The sequence below is a fragment of the Diplotaxodon limnothrissa genome, linkage group LG14 (assembly GCF_057381915.1).
Source record: "Diplotaxodon limnothrissa isolate DT_005_m linkage group LG14, D_limnothrissa_male_GT1.1, whole genome shotgun sequence".
Classification (NCBI taxonomy): Eukaryota; Metazoa; Chordata; class Actinopteri; order Cichliformes; family Cichlidae; genus Diplotaxodon; species Diplotaxodon limnothrissa.
The window spans coordinates 34,714,512-34,738,275 of record NC_140609.1 but is presented as its reverse complement, the minus strand read 5'-3'; the positions used below and the strand labels follow the sequence as shown (position 1 = coordinate 34,738,275).

Here is a 23,764-nt window from a genome sequence, read left to right as displayed (position 1 = left end):
CCAGCCCAATAAAAAGAATTTCATTTGAGCTGCTCGTAGCAATGAAAGAAGAGTTTCATTAAAAATTTACCAGCAACGTGTCTTTCATAAGGACTTAAGGGAAAATACATCCATTAAAAAAAATGATATGAGGTTGGATGAGGGTAGCAGAGATGCTGTTTTGGGAAAGAGATGTTGTTAAATGATTTGAGAGCAACACAAATATAAATATTTTCTTCTGCGTTCACCTGTACGGGTTTGGAGTCTTTAATATTGGACAACTTAAAAGCTGGTGAAATAAATGCTAAACTGTCTGCATGTCAAAATATCAGTAGGGGTGTTGTTAAAGGTGTAGCACTTTTTTTTGTATTTTGGTTGAAATGACCTTTAACACATGCAAGCTGACACAGCTCCATGCTAGTACTAACTGCCACTACTGGGTGGGGTGACGTTTTTTGTTTGCCGCCATCATCAGATAGTGTTCTATAATTGTGTTACAGCCAACTGAAGCAGTGCCACAAATCAAGGCATAATGCCCCAGATTCTCACTATGCTGCACACAGTAAGGTGAAAGCAGATAAAGCTGTATGCATGTTGGGTGCAAAAATGAATCACTCTAATATTAAGAACTTGTAGCTTTTAATTGGAAGGGTAATGTGAAGCACAAAGTGAACTGAGGGCATAGATTGAAGTCAAGCATTTGCACATGAGCTATTTTAGTTACACTAGTCCTTTTATAGTGGTCTCAGCCAATATAAACATGGTCTGTCCAGGGGCCCCAAGGAAAAGAGATCAGACTGAGACCAGCTTTTCTCTTAAATCTTTCCAGGCATGGCGTTATGACACTGCAGGCACTGTCAGAGTCCAACAGAAGACTGTGGCTCGAGGCCATGGATGGCAGGGAGCCGGTAAGGAACTCTGCCTGTTCTTCTTTGAAATATTCATTCGGTGCTGGCTGCAGTTGGTCAGGTTTTTTTAAAGTCCTTTGTTTGGCAAGAAGACAATGCCAAAAATGAATTATTTGTCACTGGCACCCTCTTCTGGTGGCTTTCTGTAAGGTTTTTTGTTGTTGTTTTTAGGAAACCATGACCTCACCATTTACTTGTGCTAATAATAGGACAGTCTACTCAAATTAGATTCAGTGGGAATAAGGTTTTGACATTATCCTTTTCTTTCAGCGATTTTTTTCAGTATTCAAACTAAGGTAACCTTTACATTATAATGATTTTTGTAAACTCTCTCTAGATTTACAACCTGCCGGCCATATTAAGCAAAAAAGAAGAGAGTGAGTATTGTTTTTATATCTTTCCAAACTCCTTCAGGATTAAAATGTTTGCCTTTCAAATTCTTAAAACGTAAGATAATGAGATCAACAACATACACATATGAAAGAAATACTCGTTACCTATGACTATGCCTTTTCATTAATACTATAATTTTACATATGCCCACTCAGCAGGCATAGCACAGCCTCACAGTACAGGGCTGTGCTATTAATTTGAGCAGCGGCATAAGGGAGAGCTTATTATCCCACATGACGGGCGGTTATCCCAGGCAGTAATTGTCCTTTCATTTCTGCTCTTGTTTTGTGTTACAGCATATCTTAATGAGGCAGGCTTCAACTTTGTAAGAAAATGCATTGACCTGGTCGAGATGAGAGGTGAGGCGCTTCAATCTCTCAGCTTTCGTGTGTCAAATGATTTGAATGCAACCTGGTTGTAATGATTAACAATGTGCTCGTTAGTGGACTTGACAACACGTTGCACTGGCACGAGTCCTAAATAAACACAAAGTCTTAGGTCCTTGTTCCAATTCATCCTTTTGCTTTTTTCACTGCCACACAGGGATAAACACAATGGGACTGTACAGAATTGGAGGCGTCAATTCTAAAGTGCAGAAGCTGATGACCACAGTCTTTTGTAAGTAACTAAAATCAAAAGTATTATCAGTGAACTAATGTACCAAGTTATTCTGTAATTCACAAGTGTCTGAATCTCCATGGTAATGTATGAATAGTTTTCTAACGTGATCTTTTCCAGCAGAGTGAGGAAAGAGGTCCTCCTTGTGGTAGGACAGTGTAACAGCAATTAGGCCTTATATTATGTTGTCATTATTTTATTGAATTACAAGGTAGTCTCGTCTGGATATATATATAACACATTTGTACAGGAAATGTCTGAATGAGTTTGTTAAATGTCTCTAAATCTTGACCCCCAGTGCTATTAGACACCACACACGTCACTATTTATTTTCAATTCTCCTTTGAGTCTCTTGACACAAGAAGAAAGTATTTTCGGTCCTCGGTTGGGCAGCTTGACAGGTCATGTCATGTTGTATTGGTTTCTTAAGACAATTTGCAGCTTAAACTTACCTAGTGGTCATATAACAATAAAACATCTTTCCAATAGCATCCAAAGCACCTGTGGATATGGACCTGGACCCAGACATGTGGGACAACAAAACTATCACCAGCGGCCTGAAGAATTACCTCAGGTCAGCTCGCCCCACCATCTACGTGCACTTAAATATCAGGAGTCATCCTTGCCTCCATAGTGCCTCTTTGAAACCTCTCTGATGATAGTCATACATTAAGTGCTGCGACTGACTCACCAAGGATACCAGCTGCATTCACAGGACCTGTGTCACTCAGGAAATAAATTGAAACTGTTTCTTTTTTCTTTTCCATCAGGTGCCTGTCTGAGCCTCTAATGACTTTCAAGCTCCACAAAGATTTTATCATGGCTGTCAGTAAGTTACAGTTATAACATATTACATATTTTATCAAGTTCTCTATTATCCTTTCTTGTATAGAACAGATTAGGAAGATATTGGTACAATTCAAATCATATAGCACTAATGAATCGGGTGCATCTGATAACTAACTAATTATGTCAATTGCAAAGGTTAAGCAGGATTTATGTGAAGAGATATTGCATTAGAATTTTGAAAATCTTTATGAAACATTTTGAATTCATTTTAGAGATTTGAGCTTTGTGAGCACTACGTCTGGGTTATCAAAGCAGGGAAAGCAAATGAGTCAGGACTGATCTGATTAAATCATTTCTATCTGAGGAAATACTTGTATGGATCTCAGGTCATCTCAAACTGTGATGTCAGAGTGACTCGAGTGTGACTTTGTAATGAGAATAACTTTTTTTTTTTTACCGTAAAAACCGTGAACTTAAACATTTAACATAACTTAAACATTGAGATAAATTTGCTGATATGTCCACTCCTGGGAAGATTAGCAGCTGTCCCAAATGCTTTGCAGTTTTTAATAATCTTTCTCACTTCGCAGAATGATGCACATCAAATTGCAATTCTCACATAGATGGTCAGCAAAAGTTTCTTCTCGTCTTTCCTTCTTGGCACTGTTGCCAAAAATCTGAATGCTACAGACCTGCAAACTGCCAAAACGTTTATAGAGGTGGTCGCATTCGCTGATGATCAGTTAATCAACTGTGTTTGATTAGCAGCTCCTGGCTGCTGCTTACCGTGTTCATTTCAATGGAAGTAGTAATGGCGTAGTTAATTGTTTACACACTACTTGTGCATTTTGGCTTAGTTTTGGGGGTTAAGTGTCAGGGTTAGAATTAGGGTTATTTTTATTAAATAAATAATGACACAGTAATATGTGATGTATTGTTCATGTGAGGTTGTATTTACCTCATTTTAAGACCTGTTTAGGGCCAGAAGATAAAACCTTAGAATTAAAATGGGATGTACTTTCTTTTTCACACAATTACATCTGAAATACAATTATTCCATAAGTCAGTAGTGGCCAGCATTTCTACTCTTCCCTCATTTCTATTTATTTTCTTTCTCAGAGTCCGATGATCAGAACTACAGAGTGCGTGCTGTCCATGCTTTGGTTCATAAGATGCCTGAAAGAAACAAGGAAATGCTGGAGTTACTAATAAAGCATCTTGTCAGGTACATGTTCTTGTAATCAATCAATTAACTTGCAGACTTAACGTTACCTGAAACTAATTAAAGTTATCTGAGGCACTGCACCGCAATTGCAGGCGTCTCGCCAACTCTCACTATCTCGTAGACCAAAAAATATCACCTCATGGTTAAACATGTGAATTCTTAGGACGCTTGTATGATGTGCTTGTCTTCTAAACGCAGAGTTTCTGCACAAAACCAGTCTAACCTGATGACAGTGTCAAACCTGGGCGTCATCTTCGGGCCTACATTGATGCGATCACAAGAGGAGACAGTTGCCGCCATGATGAACATTAAGTTCCAGAACATTGTGGTGGAAATACTCATTGAAAATTTCAACAAGGTGAGTCACAGTTTGACTTTGAATGGCCTGGTATGCTTTTAATTATATCTGCATCAATAAAAACATTCCTCGTGCAGCAGTTTTCTGAAGTAGAATATCCATATTTCCTTATTAGAACAGATTTATAGAAAGATCTCTTATGGTTTATAATCATTTTTCATGTTTCTCAAAAAACGACACCTAGACAGCAACAGATAGCAGAAGACACAGACGAGCGACAAGAATAATGCGTTTTATAATGCTATATGAACTTTCATATTCCAATGTTTATGTTAAATTCAATTGACATTTAGTCATGCGAATACATTGTTGCCACTAGTAGTATCATACATAAAGCACAAGCTGAAACAAATGGCTGCATCAGCTGTGTGTATTTGTGTATGTGTGTATTTCTCTGTGTGACTGTTTGCGCGCGCACTTGCGTGCATGATTGTGTGCTCTGTGCCGTGTGCTAGAGGCACATACAGTCAAACAGTTAGCAGAGGAGAAAAAAATAGCAGAAGCTGGCTCTGAGATGAAATGTAACAAGTGCACATATATTTGTTTCATTTTTTAATTTAATTCGTTGCTTTTAAGCCAAAAGCTGAAGGCACCCAGTGAGTGAAAATGATTGCATTGGCTCACAACATTTGATGTGGCGTGCCTCTTTAAATACAGGATCCATGGAGGAGGTTTATTTCTTACAAGTGATGATGGTTAAGTATAATTTCAATTCAGTATAGCATTGTCTTGCTGAAACATGCATGCCTTCCTGATAAAGACATCTGCATCGGAGCATAGGTGGCTCTAAAACCCATCTATATATACCTTTCAACATTGAAAGTGTCACTCCAAAAGTGCAAGGTACCAATTCTATAGGCACTAATGCAGTGCGATACTATGAAAGATGCAGACTTTTTAACTAAGTGCTTATAATATGTAATGGTTCCTCTCCTCTTTAGTCCAGTTGACACTGCAGCTGTGTTTTCCAGAAAGAATTTAGAATTTTGATTTGTCTGACCACAGTTTTCCACTTTGCCTCGGTCCATTTTCAATTACCATTGGCCCAGAGAAGATTGCAGCATTTGTGGAGCGTGTTCAGATATGGCATCTGCTTTGATCCATAGAGCTTTAAACTGCTTTGTGGATAGCAGAGTGAACTGTGTTAAACAATGATTTCTGGGAGTGTTACTGAGCCTGTGAAGTTACTCTTAAATAACAGAATCATCCCTGATTTTAACACAGTGCTGCCTGAGCGAGAGAGTAGTATTCCCCCAACTGTTTCTTTTTTTTACCTCTTACTTTTCCAGCCTTTTGTCTCTAGCCAAACTTTTTTTAGATGTGTTGCTGGCCTCAAACTCAAAATGAGCTCATATTGTAATTAAAAGGGTATATTTTTAAATGTTTTCTATGTTCTATTGTGAATAAAACACAATAGACATTTACAATTGACATTTACAAATCATGCCATTATTTTTTTGTTTTGTTTGTTTGTTTGTTTTTACATTATACACAGCGTCCCAACTTTTTAAGAATTGAGTTTGCACAGACAGCCTGTTGAAGAGAAACATCTCGCTGCCCCATTAAAACTACGAGGTTAGAGTAAAAGGATCAACACTATCAGATGTTTATATCATATCAGTTAAGAGTTCAAGACTCCTTCTATGTCAACTACCACAATTTTCCTCTGAAAGTGGAAAATGGTTTGACTTCCCACTGTCCCCCTAAGAGCAGGTTTCATGGACCTAATTTCTCTCTCCCACACTACCCAAAATCAGGAGCATTTGGGGGATTAAAGTGAAGCTGGATTTGGGACTTTCAGGGATGGGTCATGGCTGCAAATGCATCTCTCAACTCCTTGCCTCTTCTTTAAAATTGCCACAGTTAGAAAGAAGCTCATGGGGCTCTTCTCTGCATGCAGTGAAATGTCTGTGGGACATAAGGAAACTGTCAGAATGGAACTGTAGGAGTTCAATATGAGAGTATCTGATGTTAATATTAAACATTATTCACCACAACATCCAAGTTTGATAGTTAAAGGCCTAAAACAGTCAGCGACTATGGACCAGAAGGTCAGTTTGCATAACCTCAATCTAGAAGAAGGTAAGTTAACTACATCCTTGTTGCTATCACAGTGATTTTTTTCTTGTCTCTGGGTAGCATATGTTTCTGCAAGGAAGACATTCATACCCCTGTTTTATCTTTGATGAATCAACCCCTCACTTCTGAAGGGAGGGTGGAGGTGTCAGCATTATGTCTTAAATTCGGTGTATGGGCTGTCTTGTGAGGTGAATAAGCAATGGACAGAATCAGCTGACTCATCAAGAGAAATTGTAATGACGACCCCAACCATGTGCTCATTGTGCTCATGCTCCCTTTGAGCTTTATTGAACTATTTCAGTAGGTGTTATGGAGAATGGATTGTTGGACCCAACAACAATGTGCAGTTAAAAGTTAGAAGTTTTAATTTATCCACAGGATAATGCTGCTCAACAAACATTATGATGTCAGAGGTGAATGCACAGTCATTTGAAAACTTTTTCCTAGGGCATGAAGCGGGAGAAAGTTGGAGGTTAACACATTTGACTTGTGGCATTTCTGTATGTGGTCTCTCTGTGCACAGTTTAAGCTTTGCTGGCTCCCCTTAAAATCAAGATGCGTGGCTGCACCCTGAGTCAACACACTGTCAGTCTGCCCCAGGGCAGCTGTGGCTACAACTGTCGCTTGCCTCCACCAGTGTGTGAATGTGAGAGTGAATGAATAGTGGAATTGTACAGTGCTTTGAGGGCCCCGAAAAGCGCTATATAAATGCAAACCATTATTGCATTTATTTATGCGTTCGTGGCTCAAGAGTTGGGAGTTCGCCTTGTAATCGAAAGGTTGCCGGTTCGAGCCCCGGCTTGGACAGTCTCGGTCGTTGTGTCCTTGGGCAAGACACTTCACCCGTTGCCTACTGGTGGTGGTCAGAGGGTCCGGCAGCCTCACCTCTGTCAGTGCGCCCCAGGGTGGCTGTGGCTACAATGTAGCTTGCCATCACCTGTGTGTGAATGGGTGGATGACTGGATGTGTAAAGTACTTTGGGGTCCTTAGGGACTAGTAAAGCGCTATACAAATACAGGCCATTTACCATTATTATTATTATTACTATGCTCCATCATCTAAGACAGCATAGGCATCAAAGGTCCTAATCTTGTTTCTAAGTCTTATTTTAATTACCTTTAGTGTGACTTTAGATAATATAATCTGTGGGTTCAAGTGCATCACACTGGATATCTGGGTTCTCTTCATTATCCCTGGATGCTGACTTTTGCACCTAAAACAAACACCTGTTTTGCACCAGAGAATTGTGTGGAGCATGATACTGTAGTTGAATATGAGCCTGTATTGGGCCTGAGGCTGCTATATAAACTGCTGAGGTACACAGAAGTTTATATAGCAGCCACGGAGAATGTTACTGGAAAGGTAGGTAAAGGAGAACAAATAGAGTGAGGTTTCAGTAATAATGGGTGGAGGTCAAACTGCATATAATGCGGCCATGGCCTGCTGAACTGGTGGTAACTGAAAATATAGGCCATAGGTTGGCAAACTATGCTAAGCCCCTGCAGATACAGAGGGTTGGACTTGATAGGAACATACAAAGGAACAGATTGGTGGGATTTGGTCAGGAGGCAAATTATTTGGCCTTTAATGGGCACTTGAGGTGCTTGTAGAGCTGTAGATTGGCTTCTGGTATATAAGGAGAGAGAGGTTAGGTGTCAAAACTCACTTTGAAGGTGTATGAGAAGCCAATGTGGAGCCATAAGGCACACAAGGGGTAGAGACTGGATTAAATGGCACATAAGCTTTTGAGGCTCATGGTTCCTGAACCTGAGACTCCATTTGGGGGACTTCAGCAGGTCTTTTATGCTTATATGGTGCAAAGGTACAGTACCTATGACTATGAACAGAACAGGTTTGAGCAAACTGGCAGGATTTTCCACTATCAAGAGTGGATATGGATTCAGGTAAATTTGGTTCAGATCGTATGTTCTCATAGTGAGCTTCACTACTATCATTACAGAGGCTGGTTTATTCTCTCTCTGCTATTTTCTGTCTTATTAAATCAGTCTCGACTCTCTGAAATGGGTTCTACACACTTTCTTGGTTGCTTTAGGGCAGGGGTCACTAACAGGCGGACCGGGGTCCGAGTCCGGACCCAGTCGCCATCCTATATGGACCCGGACCTATAGTTAACAAAATATTAAATTATATTTAATTTTGACGGGGCGATTCAATTTTAAGCAGTAACCTTACATTGTATTAGACCAGGGAACATACTAACCAATTGTGTGCGAGTTACGCCACCCACGTGACACTACTTAGCCAATCACATCTGCGCATTCAAGGCGATCGCAAGGCTGAGTGCAGACACAGACAGACAGAGGAAAGACATGGTGAGAGGTGAATGACAAGCGAGACGGTTAACGATACAGTGAGACAAGACGTGAGCGGGAGTCACAAGAGGTAAAACAACTATGGCGCTTTCAAAAAAGAGAAAAGTAGACACCGAAAATAGAACTTTCAAGACTGAATGGACTGACGCATATATGTTCATTCTTCCGGCCGCAAGCAGCAAACCAGTGTGTCTCATATGTTCAGAAACCGTGGCACTGATTAAAAGTGGCAATGTCAAACGCCACTATGAGACAAAGCACAAAGCTTTTGAACAATCATACCCACCCAAGTCTGAACTCAGGTCCCAGAAAATTAGCAGTCTCAGAGCCCAATATGATCAGTCCACAAGGATCTTAACCAGTTCTTTCACCGCCCAACAACGTGCTCATGAATGTTCCCTCAGAGTTGCTTGGATTTTAGGTCAACACAAAAAGCCCTTTGCAGATGCAGGTGTTGTCAAAGAGTACATGAGTGCAGTAGCAGAAACATTACTTGAGGGTAAACAAAAAGAAGAGCTTCATGACAAAATAAAGCAAATACCTATGTCAGCATCAACAGCCACAAAGAGAAGTGAATTATTAGCTCAGGATGTGCTATCCCAGCTGGAAGAAGCTATTCATAAGACACCATGTGTAGGCTTGGCTGTAGATGAGTCCACTGATGTGTCTGACAATGCTCAGCTGTTAGTTTATGTAAGGTTCTTCAACAATGATAAGAAAGAGTTCTGTGAAGACCTGCTAGGTGTAACTTCCCTTCACAGCACTACAAGAGGAGAGGATATTTACCTGGCCATTAAGGAAATGTTAACAAAGCGAGGAATAGAGCCAAACCAAGTGGTTTCAATAACCACAGATGGAGCCCCTGCTATGATGGGGAGAGAGAAAGGAGCTGTAGCAAGAATGAAAGAGGACAATCCCGAGCTAATCTCTTATCATTGCATTATTCATCAGTCAGTGTTATGCTCCACCCTGTCCACCCAGGTGATGAAAACAATGATGAAAATGATTAATTTTCTCAGGGCATCTTCTTCTTGTCAGCATCGCATGCTCAGGGAATTTCTCAGAGAAGTTGATGCACACGCTGATGATCTTCTGCTTCACAACAATGTGAGATGGCTTAGCAAAGGCAGGGCATTGGAGCGATTTTGGTCCATCAGAAGTGAAGTAGCAGCTTTCTTGGAAGAGCTGGAAAGTCAAAAAGCAACAAACTTTTCTCTCTTTTTAAATGATGGGAAAAACATGGATATTGTGGCCTTTTTGGTTGATATCACTTCACACCTGAATGAACTGAATTTGAAGCTGCAGGGCAAGGACAATTCAATTTGTGAACTGATGACAGCTGTCCGCTGCTTTCAGAGGAAACTTGAAGTGTTCAAAGAAGACCTGCAAGGAGACTATGCACACTTCCCAACAGTGAAGGAACAGGTTCAGGGACAGAGAGATGTGTCCTCTTTTGTTGACTTTGTTGATAAGCTGATTGAAAACTTCAGCAAACGTTTTGATAGCTTCAGCTTTGGACAGCAGCTCACCATGTTCATAAAGAACCCATTTGCCATCACTGATGTCAGAGGGTTCTCAAAGGAAGTCACACAGCACTTCAAGTGGGCAAATGCTGGGCCTCTTCAAATGCAACTAATTGATCTCCAAGCAGATGTGGCCCTGAAAGAGCAGTTTGGAAGAACTGAACCTGCCATGTTTGGCTCCACATACAGCTGTGAGGCAGCTTTCTCCAAAATGAACATAATAAAAACTAAATATCGTTCCAGGATCACCAATGAGCACCTACACATGTGTATGAGAATGGCCCTGACACCATTCCAGCCCAGATTTAAAATCCTAGTAGAGCGAACTAAAGCTCAGTTCTCTCACTGAACAACAGAAAGTTGGGACGTGGAATATAAGGGGGAAAGAAAGAGAAACTGTAAAATTGTTAAAATGTTTTGAGGTTATCTGTTGAAAATGTATTGAGACTGTTTAGTCGAGATGTAAAATGTAAAGAAAAAGGGAAACTTTTTTTTCCTGAAATTAAGCACTTTTAAGATGCACAATTTAGCCATTTTATTTATTTTCTCTAATTCATTTTAAACAGCAGCCCTATTTCTAATGTAGGCCTACTGTGTGTTTCAGTGTTAACAATAAATTTTGTTGAAATGTTTTAACTTGTATTTTCATTGATTTGACAGTCTATTGTTCATACGTTCAGATATAAATAAAAATTTAAAAAAAAGGTTGCTTCTCTATCACAATCATAACGTAAGTTAGACATTATGATGTCCCGGACCTCTGCTTGAGAAGATTTTCTCCAACTGGACCTCCTCAAATTTTAGTTTAATACCCCTGCTTTAGGGGCTCGCCCTGAAGTTCTACTTTTTTAGTCTCAGAGATGCACTGAAGGCATCCATGCTGCTTCTCATGATCTTTTGGGGTTGCTTCTGAATCCTTTCCAGCTCAAATGATCAAGAAAAAAACTACAGAGATGTTTGTACTGGTTTACTGAACACCCAGTGTCATAGCCCAAAGGCTGTTTTAAAGGTGGACAATTAATGGCAGTTAGGTAGCTTGTTCAATAGACAAGCGATTGTTTTTTTACACTTGAGATATCAAATTAAAGACAAATAAATGCAATTGCAGATAAAGGGAAATTGGCAATCTTAGCAATCCTAGCAGCCACCATCTTTATATTCATTGCCTTTAAGGTAACACCGTAAAGGAATCTAATGTAACCCAAATAATACACACATTCAGATGATCCTGAAATATGATGTAAATCAAATAGATGAAAGACTAAACAGTCCCCTTACACTTAGAATATTCTCTTTGTTGTCTGTTTCATAATTACTTAGCCTCCTGGGTGTGTCCAACAGTTTGACAGTTATGATGTACTGTGACAGGTGTGGCATGGTCAGAAAAGGTGAGGTTTTTAAACTTGTGATTTTAACATTGTAATTGAAATTCCATCTCATCCTTTTATAAGTGTAACATCGGCAAACAGTTTTATAGAAAGGGCCAGTCACGCACATCCTGCTAGACCAGCTATCAATACACGCCGAAACACGGAGGTAATTCAACTTCCGTCGTTAATAACAGGATTTTTTTCTGGCTCTGAATGAGCCCCCGAGGGGTGGCATGAGAAGCACAATCACCCAATCTATCATGAAGGCAATGTGTCTGTCACCTTATTTAACATTTTCCTGTTTTTTTCTTACCACTTGATGAACAAAAAAAAAGAATTATTGACCAAATGAAACCTTGTTTAACAAAACTTTGTGCAAACTGAAAAATTCTTTATGTAGGATAAATATTTTACTATACTTTTACATAGCTGCTATAATTATCTTTACTTACAGAACCGTTAAACCAGAGATATAAAAAGCAAGATTTGCTAGATGTCTGGTGGTTAAGATTTGTTAGTTAGAGGTTAGTTCATCAAAATATATAAATGGGTACTGAGAGTGTTTGAAGAGTACTGATAAAAATCATGTTGAAATGTCAGACTGTATAGAAATACATAGTTTCTGTATTTGTATTGAGTAATCAGTGTTTCTTTCTGGACCTGTAGATCTTCCACCAGCCTCCAGATCCCAATGTGCCTCTGCCCCAGCCCCAGAGTCGACCTGGCTCTCGCAGGAGCAGGGCCATCTGTCTGTCCACCGGGCCCCGAAAACCCCGGAGCCTCTACACTCCCACACTGTGTCTTGCAGATGCAGATAGTGAGTACCAAGGAAGTGATGAGTGTCACAATTTGTTAAACCACGCCTTTAATATCTTTTAGGAATCTTTACACGCAGTCTCCTACATTTAGGCCAGCTCTCTAAAGCTAATGAATAATATAATATCTAAACATTTTTTGTCTAAATTGCAAAGAAGCTAAAATCTTTTACTTGCTAAGCAGGTTTTAATGAGGGCCTTGTGTGCCTCGTCTCTGGTCCCTGCATAGGTGACGCTTTGAGCAGCAGTCCAGACAGCACCCCCATGGGGAGTATGGAGTCTCTGTCTTCCCATTCCTCTGAGCAAAACACCTCCTCCAAAACAGCTTCCTCTAGACAGAGGACATGTCAGGACAAGTCACTCCTGGACCTCCGCCGGACACCTTCACAGCTTTCAAATGGCCCCCAGAGTGCCGTGTTTGTCAGCAGTCCCGACTCGAGCTCCAGGGAGGACACGGGACGCACAGATGGCGAGTCAGAGGATGCTCTTAGCTCGTCCTCAGTCAGCACAACACCAAGGCTGTCTCCTGCACCCAAGAAAGCCCCACACTGTCGTGCTGACCTCAGGCCAGAGCTGCTAAACCGCTCCACGGCACCCTCTCTCAAATCATTGCATATATCCGAAGGTACGATAATCGTGAAGCGATGCCATTTGAAACGTAATTTGCAGTTATTTTGACTTAAAATCAAGTCGATCAGAATCTCATGAAAGTGAAATTTCAGGACAGAATAGATAAACTGGGTAGTTTTCACTGTTATGATTTATCCTTCAAGGGTTTTCAAAAACTGACAGTAGCTCGAGAATATTTTGTTATTTCCTGATTTATTTGGTGCAGCGTGATAGCTGTTCCTTAGTGTCTGCCTTTTGTTTCTATGTGTCATTTACGAGTTATTATTTGTATGTCGCCCTTCAGGCCACAGGAGCTGCTCTGGATCTGTCCAAAGTTTATCAACACTGGAGTCCAAAGAGAGTTTAAAGCCTACTGAGCACCCAAACCTTCCACCAAAACAAGCGATCCGCCGCAGGATGGACACTTCAGTCAGCAATGGCTACCAAAGACCTGGCTCAGTGTAAAGAGCTTTAAAAAGCAAATCATTTTTCTCATCATAAGTTAGAGTTTTAACATGTCTCCACAAAATAAATACAAGGCAAACAGGCTTTTACATATATACTTGATTTTCTTTCTCCCTTCCTCTCTGTTTGCCCTCTGAGTTTTCTGCCTCCTTCATCTGTTTACAAGCATCGAGAGGTTTCTAAGGACAGATGAGTGCGTGTTGTGAGATTTATGTCTTTTCTGCTCTGGTGGGAGAGCTGGCCTTAATTACGTTCTGCCTGCTCTCAGGTTGCCGTGACCCAGCACCAGTCTGCACTGGATCTCTTGAGATGAATAGATAGTTTGACTTGTCTTGTCTAAGAAGCCAGTCACACTTGTCTTTCAATTAGTTTTCCCGTATAGCATCCAGCTAGCTTGCCCTAGTCTCTGTTGTCCCCATGACTCTGGGGTTATGTCCAGGGTCAAGTGCGGCCTCGTTATATAGTTTAACTCAGTTTAGCTTTGTGTTAAAGCTGAGTCTGCCAGGAGGAAGGAAACCTCCCATATTGTGTGGTTAAGCCTTTCATTTCATTCTCAACAATGAAAAATGCTGGCAAGAGCAAGTAAACTAAGACAGCACTGATACATTATAATAGATAACACACAGTTACACTGTTTCATTATTTTAAAATCATCTTAATTGTCACTCATGCTTGTCTTAAATGGCATAATTACAGCTTGACATACTTTACACAATGAAGTGCACTGAACTCTATTGTTTTTTTTCCAATTGTTTTCAGGGTGGCTGCCCGAGCATTGCTTTTTGAAAATGCCTCCACCCAACAGTCTGCTCCAGTTGGAAGGTGATAAAAAATTACAACCCCAAACAAGAGTTTGACCTAATCGATCCCACGCTTATCTCCTTAAATCTGCGATTACAAAGCATATTTTTGTTGTCTTTACAGAGATGCCAAGGCAATGTATTCCTGTGAGGCAGAGCACAGTCATGAGCTCAGCTTCCCACAGGGGGCACACTTCTCAAACGGTGAGCAGAAAAAGCGCAAACACATAAGCACATTTAACTGTCTGCTTGTAAGCCGACTTTTGCTTTACAGCAAAAGTGTTCGGATTCAAGATTGCAAATGATTCGTTGAAAGGCTGATCGGAAGTGTAAATACTGTACACACAGAGGGGGTAATTTGCCTGACTTGTGCTGACAGCAAAGAGCAGGAACTTGGTGAATTTCCAGTGTTGAAATGGAAAGTTTTTGCTCTTAGCGCGACACTCCCATATACATTATGGACATCCAAACAGTGCCAAGATTTTTTTTATTGCCTCCTGCTTGTTTCCATTAAGAGATGACTTGGCCCACAAACAGTCTAGGCAGGTCACTGTAACCTAGTAATGAAAGGCACCTCTTAGCACAGCCAGCAGAGCCAAATGCAAAAACGTCAACAAATGCTCCCCACAATTTACTAGCAGGCAGACTTTTATTGTTCTCCATTTTCTCTACATCTTAATTCAGCACATCTCTGCTAGATTGTATTTACCAGACATTTTACAGCTGTTTCCCTTTGTTTTGGTGAATCTCCGCAATAATTTAGTTTAGTTTTAATGGTTTAAACTGTTTGCGTTTCTTTCACGATGGCTAAAATTCAAATACTTCATGGGGACTGAATCTGAAGAGCAGACTAGCCCAGAGCCCTCCTCAATCTAATATTCAATAATTCTTGTAAATTATGCAGTCAAATATAGGCTCAGTGATTCAAATCAGCTTATTCCAGATCAGAAGTCTGAATCTGTTTTTTCACTGGCTCGGTATGTTTTTCTCTCTTCTGTCCTGTAGTCTACCCCTCTGTTGAACCAGGCTGGCTCCAAGCAACATACGAGGGAAAAACAGGTTTAATCCCAGAGAATTATGTTGTCTTCCTCTGACAGGTGGTAAACTTTGCATCTTTTCATGGTATCCATGGAAAACAAATCACACAATGTGCTTAAATCTCCCTATTATTATACTAATGCATATTATGCATTTTTAGCAGTTATCAAGCAGGTTAATAATTGCTTAAACAGTGCGACAAGTCCAAAGATATACCTCCCTTACTGTAATGACTATTGTGTGCTTCTGGAGAATGGACATTATTGTTAGATTTAACTATGTTGCCTGCTGGCTGCACTGAGTGACAGCGTTCACTTACAAAATCACCAAACAATATCATATCCCATTTCACACATTTTATTCTCAGAAAAATATCATATTTTAACTTCCCATTATATTAGCAAAACATATTCATCAAGAAGTTAATGAAAATCTGCTGTCTCATAAACATTTGTATTGACTGTAATTTAACAAGCTGTGATTTAAAATGAGAAGATCTATTTGAATCTAATAGAAAAAAAATGTATAATGGGTTTGCACCTTAATTTTCATGTTTTTGTACTCTGATCATTGCTCATCCACTGAATCTCCTCACTGCTGCAGTGCACTTTCTGGTTCAGTAGCTACACGGTACTGTAATGTACATTAAAGTTTGTAAGTCTTTTTCTCTGTAATTCCACATCAAAAGATATTTACTTCTAATGACATTATTATTTTTATTATTACTATACACTGCTCACAATGATATATATCACATGTTTGTTTTATAATGTTACAAATGAATGTTACGAGAAGTGTCCTTGATACACCGGTGTACTGGTAATGACAACTAGACAAGCATAGCGTTAACAAATAAAGTTCTATTTCTGTCACAGCATTTTTCTAAAGAAATGTTTCTAATTACATAAAAAGTTAACTTCATTGATACCGTTTAAGAAAAGCATAAAAGAAAAATTAACAACAAGGTCACTTTGAAGTAAAGGGTTCTCTGGCTAGCCAAATTTTTTCTGGGAGTGCATTTTTAGTTTCGCTGTTGCCAAGATCAGGATGTTCTTTTCTTTTCCTTTTACATGTTAGGAATGCAAAGCGGCCTTGAACAGCGATGCCGGACTTGTACTCCCTTAGAGTCTGAATTTGCAGGGGCAAGTTATATCATTGAAATGATATTCATATCCCAAATATGTAACATTTGGCATCCTTTTATATACTGGAAGTTTGATGCCTTGGAGACATCTACTGTATCCTGACAGTGCATAAACATGTCTATAAATAAACTTAAGCATGATAGACCAGTTGTCCAAATTTCTTTGCTATAGTTAGTGAGTGGAGATAAAGCTTTGTAGCAGTAAAGTTCTCCTCAAGTGTTCTTCCTATCCATAAAGACATGACAATAAATTTTATTTTATTTTTTACATTTGGACCCTTTAATCTTGTCAAGCCAGTAATGTTTTACTTCAAATTTGTCGCATTTCCTGGCCAAAGAACTCAGAAGTTGCGATAACTCAGGAGAAAATGTGGTTATTTTCCTGAATGGTCTGGATTTCTTAACAGTGCAACATTAATGGTAATAAACATGTTTGCAGTTGTCACTTGCATCGCATTAAGATCCCATTATTTACATGTACATTTATGTTGATGCAGATATGGATGTAAATTAAAGCTGGTGAGCTAAGTTTTGTTAAGAAAATATGGCTCATAGGTCACTTTTCGTTCTTATAAATATTTTAAACAAAGTTATTTTAAAGGTTTCACCTTCCTTAAGTAGGTATGGTGAGTTACTATGCTGGTATCCTGTATTGATTAGCCTAAGTCACAAATTTCAATTTATTCTGCACCTTTCCTTGAAAAATGTTAGCATTTTTGTATTTATTTTTTATTTGTTTTGAATACAAAAATATCTCTAATGGTTTTCTTAAAACCTACTATGTTCAAAGCAAGTTTTATACACAACTTGTAGGAATGGAAATGGTGGATACACCTGAATAAAACATAGGAACTTTATTGATTGATGCCTCTAAATGTATAATTTTCAAGATATGTCTCTGCTAAAAACATTTTAAGAAACCTGGTTTTCCTGTTTAACCTCAAGCAAATTAGAGGCATTTTGGCAAAATGAAGGCTCTGAAGAATCCAGTAACAATGGGATGAGTAATCCAGACACAAGCTGTCTTCACAGAGCTGCAGTATCTGTGTTGGCAATGTCATTTGCTGTGGAATAAGAGGGGCCTCACCATGCCAGCAAGGACCTTGGGAAGCTGGGAGGCAATGACCTCTGACATCATCTCTGGAAACTCCACTTTCATGGCATCTGCCTGGATGAAGGTACTCAAACAGAACAGGTTGATCTTCTTTACTATCTGTTAAAAAAGAAACATCAATTTGTGTCTTGGTAGTTGTTAAAGTGGCAAAAATATATATACGGTTATACTGAGCTCTGTGGGGGAGCCTACATCATGAATGGCATCCATGAGTTTGGTGAGGTGGTAGAATCGCTGGGAACTTGCCACGATGCCCTTCTCCTTCATTTGAATAGCCTTGGTCAGCTCCCGGATGTAGTTTTGTCTCATTTCATCAAATGCTGCCTGACTTTTTAATCCTTCAAGAGGCACTAAGTGCAGAGAAGATATTTGCATATTTAAAATTGCACTAAACATTTCAAAACGGTATTGTTAGAAGAAGTAAAGAAATACTGGGGAGATGTTATGCAAGTACCAGCCAGCAATGATTTTAAAGGTAAATGCCGTTAGTAAAACTAGGATTGATAGCAGTTGCTACATAAATCTTGTCAAGATGCACACTGCTTTTATAAAAATGTCTTTATTGTGCAGTGCAGCTGTAACTGATCATAGCTTAGTTTGTAAGTCTCCTTAACAGCGTAAAATAGGGCCGTGCGATATGACCAAAATCTCTGATTCAGTTTATTTTGAAAAGTCTCAACGGGATCTTGAGCTTTATTGTGAAGGTTTTAGGTCGAAATAACGACAACGCATAAAAACAAGCGCTTGTCTGTCTGTAGTGTGGTTATATTAAATATAAGAGAAAGAGAGAACTTTAAGAAATTAATATAGCCACTACAGTGACCATCAAAATAATGAAAAAATATTGCCGTAAACAGTTTATTTTGTGACACCACGAAACAAACGATAGCGTAAAATGCAACGATAGACGTTTTTATATCGTCATTCCGATATATATGGTTATATCGAACAGCCCTAGCATAACAGTCTTACCTGTGTTGAGCAATATTATGGCTTTCATGCAAAGAAACTCTTCGCGTGTAACTTGAAGATTTGCAAACTCCTGAGGAATAAACTGTATCGCTAGACAGAGGTCGTAAATTGGAGATCTCCTCATTTGCTCCCTAATGGACAAAAGCACAAAATGGTTTACGTCTCTGGATAACCAGTAGACTCTTTCTCTACTGAAATCACTAACTTATGGATAAAAGAGTTCATGAATCATCACCAACCGAAAGCCATCTTCAATTGCCGATGACTGTGGTTACTTACTGGCTAAGAACCAGATCAGGTGCAAAGTACAAATGTTCACCGGTGACATTCTGAAAGGAGCGCCACCCAAGAGAGAACACCATCATGTTCATCCACGAGTACTGGATGAGTGTCATCTGATCATTGATGTGTAGATTACGAAAACCTAAAAAAAAGAAAAAGAAGAACATTTCATTCATAACATTTCTTCTCGTATATATATGGTTTTCCAGTAACAGTAACATTTTTGTCTCAGTAGGTGTTTACAGTCATGTTAAACTATATTAAAATTTCCTGTCAAACACTTGACTCGGTGACAATATTCAAGGCATTACAAAGTCTTCTATCTTGGCGTTTAGGACTTTAGACTTCCAACAAGGCCCGCCACTAGATCCCCATGACAACAACTGTGATGGCCCTGAGATGCAGAAAGCTGTTACCTGGGAGAGATTTTGACCACTTCACAATCCACATCAGCTGTTTCTCACACAGCCTGTTGAGACTGGTGAGCAGAAGATGGGGAGCATCAGCCTGGGAGCTGTCATGACCAGAGTACACCACCTCTGGTTCGATGTTTTCAAGGATGTTGAGTATTTGTTGGGAGACTTGTAGCTCATGAATGCCTGGTATGTAAGACATGGGAGTCAAGGCTTGGCTGTCACCGGGCATGGTCATGTGGGACCGGAACATCAGGGATGGGGTCAAACCTGTGTCTTTCAAGGCCCCAAAGCGCTTCAGTTTCCTCCCTGTGACGTGAACATAAGTTCTGGTTTGATCTAATGGGAAACCACTAAATTCGTGCCAATAAGACATTTGAAAGAGTAAAATATCCTGAGGGGTTTTTTGTTGTTTTTTTGAGTCATGATTTTCTTTTTAATCTAAACATGCAGAATATTCTCTTTGGTTTTAATCATGGTTTCTTGGGACTACATGATAAATAAAACCAAATGATACCTCCAAGCATCATTCCTGCTTGATAGCACTTTCGAAGGCGACACGCAGGGCAATTTTTTCTCCGAATTTTGTCCACAATGCAGTCATTCCGCCCAGCACAGAGATAGCTGTGATGGCCTGTTGAATGAATAGGTACAGACAATGCAAAACATTTTTAGCAGTTCTCCATTCCAAATATGTAGGAAACGGGAGAGGTCTTTAATAAGAAGAGAATGTGTTGAAGAGTTCTTGACTATTAGCATGAATACTCTACTCCACGCTGAGGCAGCACTCTGGCAGAAAATTAGATAGAGGCAAGGCTGTGAGGACAGAGTGACATGGCCACGGTGAGACATAGTGGCTCTAATATATCTCACATTGAAAGATAACAGGAGAAAAAAAAAACTCCAAGTGGAAGAACAGGATGTACACTAGTAACTGTGATACTGTTGCTAATAACCTTTAACAACTACCACAAAAGGTCATTATTATTCTTTTAACTTGGTTTTAGGAAAAAATTATAAAGATTAACATAGAAAATACATGTCTAAGCACTAAGAGAGATTTTTCATTTGTCTAAATATCGCAGTATTACGTTAGTAGTACATTGTGCAGCATTTTAAATGAGGGACATGAGGACAGAATCAAAAGAAAGAAAAAGACAGTAAGGAGTAAAGCAGTGAAAACTATATATATATATATATATATATATATATATATATATATATATATATATATATATATATATATATATATATATATATATATATATATATATATATATATATATATGATTCATACACACACACAAACACACACACACACGCACACACATATACACACACATTTGACATTTGTTAAAGATTTTCTTTGCTCACCTTCAACCGCTCTTTTAAAAAATACTTTACAGCTCCCACACGTTAAGACTCCATAGTGGCAGCCAGATGCCTCATCACTACAGATCATACACAGTCTCTGGGGTGGCATACTGGGGGGGGAAAGTAAATATATGTGAAGAGAAAAAATATTCAGACAAAGACTACTGAGCGCTGTGGACTCCGCACTAGATAAAATATTTTTTGTTACATTCAGAAATACCTAGAAAACCGTTAGTCGTTGTAAAATGATAAAGTATGTGTTGACAGTTGTGTAATTAATTAGGCTACTCTTTGATCCTCGAGTTACACGTGCCAACATTCACACCTATCCAAACTGTGTTAAAAGTTTTGCGACACTGTTATGATTAATATAATTAAGATTCTGTCGGCAGTTATCACGCTGAGTAGTAGTTACCCGGGGAATGTGGAGAAAGGAGCTGGGTTCCTCTGAGGAAGAGTCTGGGTCTGGTTCTGCATCACATTGTAGCCACTAGTTCTGAACGGGTCCTCGTTTACCCCCGCCGACTGTCCCCAATACTGGGTCTCACCTGGAGATGCTTGCATCTGCCAACGAGGAACATCAGTCTTATATATCGACAATTGCCCAGCTGTTTGCGCGTTGGGATCGAAACTTGTCGATTCACCTTTGCTAAGCCCTAAGTGCTGCTTCCTGTCGGTGTCAGAACAGGTATCGAGAGCGGAAATCTCGAGTGATGGATCAAAGTTGTGACAGGGGATGTCCATAATCACAGAAGGCTCCTTTTCATCTTTGATGAACTTGCAAGCCCCGGAGGTAGAGGGGAGACCTGCGCCTGGTAAACTTTCGGATGCGGCCACGTTTGTCCTCTGAAGTTTAACAAAATCCTCCCACGGAACACCATCACATTTAAGATAGTCTCTGTTACGGTCATAAAAATGTTTTGCTCCAAGTGAAGGATCGACTGTGTTACAGTCTTTAAAAACTGCGCAGTCAGGGCTTGAATTAAGACCTTGGATCAGTGTGTTAACGTTTCCAAAATTACGCACAGAGGACATGCAATTTAGAAACCGTGAATCGGCCGGCAATTTTGTATTCGACCTACTGTATCCAGCTTCAATCACGTCACTTAGGCTTGTTTCGGTGGAATCAGCGACCGAAGTACTGTTGGTGCCCATCTTCCCGTTTGTTTTATTCTCCATTTTGTGAACCTCTAAGCGCACAACAGAGAGTGGAGGGCGCTCGGAGGCTGGAAGGTGTATGATAAGCTGTGATTTGGTAACCTTCCTGTAGTCCTCCTCCCCGTGGAAAAAGGCAGTCACTTGTCTTTCTTTCACACGAGGTCTATTCCATTAATATATATCTATATTTTTTCACTTCACAAATAAAATGAAGTTTTGGCCAATGTTGATGAGAGCGCAACTACGACCCCCAGTCGATAATCTCGGCAGATTTATAAGCATAACCTTGTGCTGGTAGTAGTCATCTTTAAAAGTCACATCGATTGTTTTTATTCTTGTTTCACATATTCGTAGTATTCCTCATTCTGACTATAACGGTCCTCCAAAGGTTGCCAGGGGAAGAATCCAAGACAAGACATCTATGTGGTTGCACTGCGCTCACACCAGACTTAAACAATAGACCAAAGAGGAGAATCAACAGTGCATCACTTCAATGCCAATGGTCTTTTGTCTCCGCCCTACAGTTCATGAATCAAGTAAAATATGGGGAAGGCATTATTACCAAAGGAGAAAGTACTATAAACTCTTATCGCCATCGGAAAGACGAAGATAAACCCCAGTAACTCGCAAAATGGATAATCATTTTCAACATCACCCTTGTGATTTCTGCTAAATCACAAACTTTTGTCTGTTTTATAAGTTTTCTTCAAAGGAATATTTTTTATAACTTTAATTGACTGTTTCCTTTTTCATATTTAATAGATTTCATAGTGCTCGGAAACTAACCCTGCGTTTAAGCATCATCATTTTACTGTAGACAGATGAATATATAAAAAGACTTTGATAAAGTGAAGACTATCACCCATGTGGCCATCTAATGGCTACTGTTTATAAAATTGCCCTTTACCTTGAATTACTTTTTTGTTTTATCTTTAGCCTCAACCTTGTTAGATATTATAGAGGGTTTTATTTTTAAAGGAAATGTGAATGTTGCTGATGCATGTCGTTATTATTCACACAACGACCTTGGCCCCTATCTCCTGCGTCATGTTTTTGACAACATCAGAAACAATTCTCATGCTGTAATTGTTCTTCATATCTCCATAATGTGTTCTTTAATGTGCTGCAATGGCCTAGTTTTCTCACAAGTTTTTAAACTTTAAATATAGCTCCCATTGACCACCAACAGGCTTCGAAAAATCCTCTCATTTAATCAAATTTCGAATATTTCAGACACATGGGTAAATTTCCTCGGATGTTAATGTTATAGATTCTTCTGGTGGTAATTGTATCAGTTTCGCTGTTTTATAACAGCCATGTTATAAAACTTGGTGTAAATGCTTCACAGCTGCATTATTCACAGGCTTGGCAGTTAAAGCCTGTTTGTAGCTTTTAGTCTTTCTGCCTCACTATATGGAGGCGAGCTGGATGTCTACATGACAGGTCACACTGTTCTCAGATATTTTGCCTAACACCAAGCACGAGAGAGCACAACAGCATGTGGTGCAATGATTTTAAAAACGCATAATCTCTCATGGGATGAAGATAACCCGCAGTAACTTTAATAACATTAAATAAACATTATACTCGGGTAATTAATATTTTGACAAAGAACAACATTTAAGAAAAAAGTTTTATAGAGTTTTGAACATCAAGCCTGGAGTTGTATTGATTAACTGAAGTTACATTAAAGAAAAAGTAACTACTTTCCTCCAGCTACACTGAGCGCAGTTATCAGAAAGAAGCTTAATTGAGTGTTGCGACTGAGACAATCAAACATATCTTTCTGTTTTATCTGAACCGCTTTCTGGTTTTCAGCACCAGGTGAATTACCTCCAAAACAAATCATGCAGATGACAGCAGTCAACTCAGAACTGTAGCCTAGTCAAAGCAACAGGAAAAGTTACATTACAGTTCCTTTATTGTAGCAATAAGCAAACTGTTCAGACACAGGCACGGAAAAAAAATCAAAAGACAAACAAATTAATAAGTTTACACAATGGAG

At 39.4% G+C, this 23,764-nt stretch overlaps 2 protein-coding genes across 3 annotated transcripts in view; one reads left to right on the top strand and one right to left on the bottom strand.

Annotated features, from left to right (window-relative positions):
• The window catches only part of arhgap42b (Rho GTPase activating protein 42b), an 80,529-nt gene extending 65,049 nt beyond the window's left edge, over positions 1-15,480 (top strand). Inside the window, exons 11-24 of one of the 2 annotated variants that reach the window (XM_085370982.1) lie at positions 809-887; positions 1,225-1,264; positions 1,577-1,639; positions 1,824-1,898; positions 2,388-2,472; positions 2,669-2,727; positions 3,807-3,912; positions 4,111-4,270; positions 12,242-12,392; positions 12,620-13,015; positions 13,304-13,460; positions 14,224-14,286; positions 14,389-14,468; positions 15,270-15,480. In XM_085370982.1, the coding sequence (XP_085227108.1) occupies positions 809-887; positions 1,225-1,264; positions 1,577-1,639; positions 1,824-1,898; positions 2,388-2,472; positions 2,669-2,727; positions 3,807-3,912; positions 4,111-4,270; positions 12,242-12,392; positions 12,620-13,015; positions 13,304-13,460; positions 14,224-14,286; positions 14,389-14,468; positions 15,270-15,358 (1,603 nt within the window). In that variant the 3' untranslated portion in view covers positions 15,359-15,480. Of the gene's footprint in view, positions 1-808; positions 888-1,224; positions 1,265-1,576; positions 1,640-1,823; positions 1,899-2,387; positions 2,473-2,668; positions 2,728-3,806; positions 3,913-4,110; positions 4,271-12,241; positions 12,393-12,607; positions 13,016-13,303; positions 13,461-14,223; positions 14,287-14,388; positions 14,469-15,269 lie in introns of both variants that reach the window. The other variant, XM_085370980.1, reaches the window with a different exon arrangement.
• Positions 15,481-17,503: 2,023 nt separating this feature from the next.
• pgr (progesterone receptor) lies at positions 17,504-21,931 on the bottom strand. Its single transcript, XM_085370033.1, has 8 exons — positions 21,017-21,931; positions 20,602-20,711; positions 19,745-19,861; positions 19,231-19,536; positions 18,812-18,956; positions 18,533-18,663; positions 17,753-17,910; positions 17,504-17,659 (listed from the first exon to the last, which is right to left on the bottom strand). The coding sequence occupies exons 1-8, from the start codon at positions 21,778-21,780 to the stop codon at positions 17,504-17,506; spliced, it is 1,887 nt and encodes a 628-aa protein (XP_085226159.1). The 5' UTR covers positions 21,781-21,931.
• Between the last annotated feature and the right edge of the window lie 1,833 nt (positions 21,932-23,764).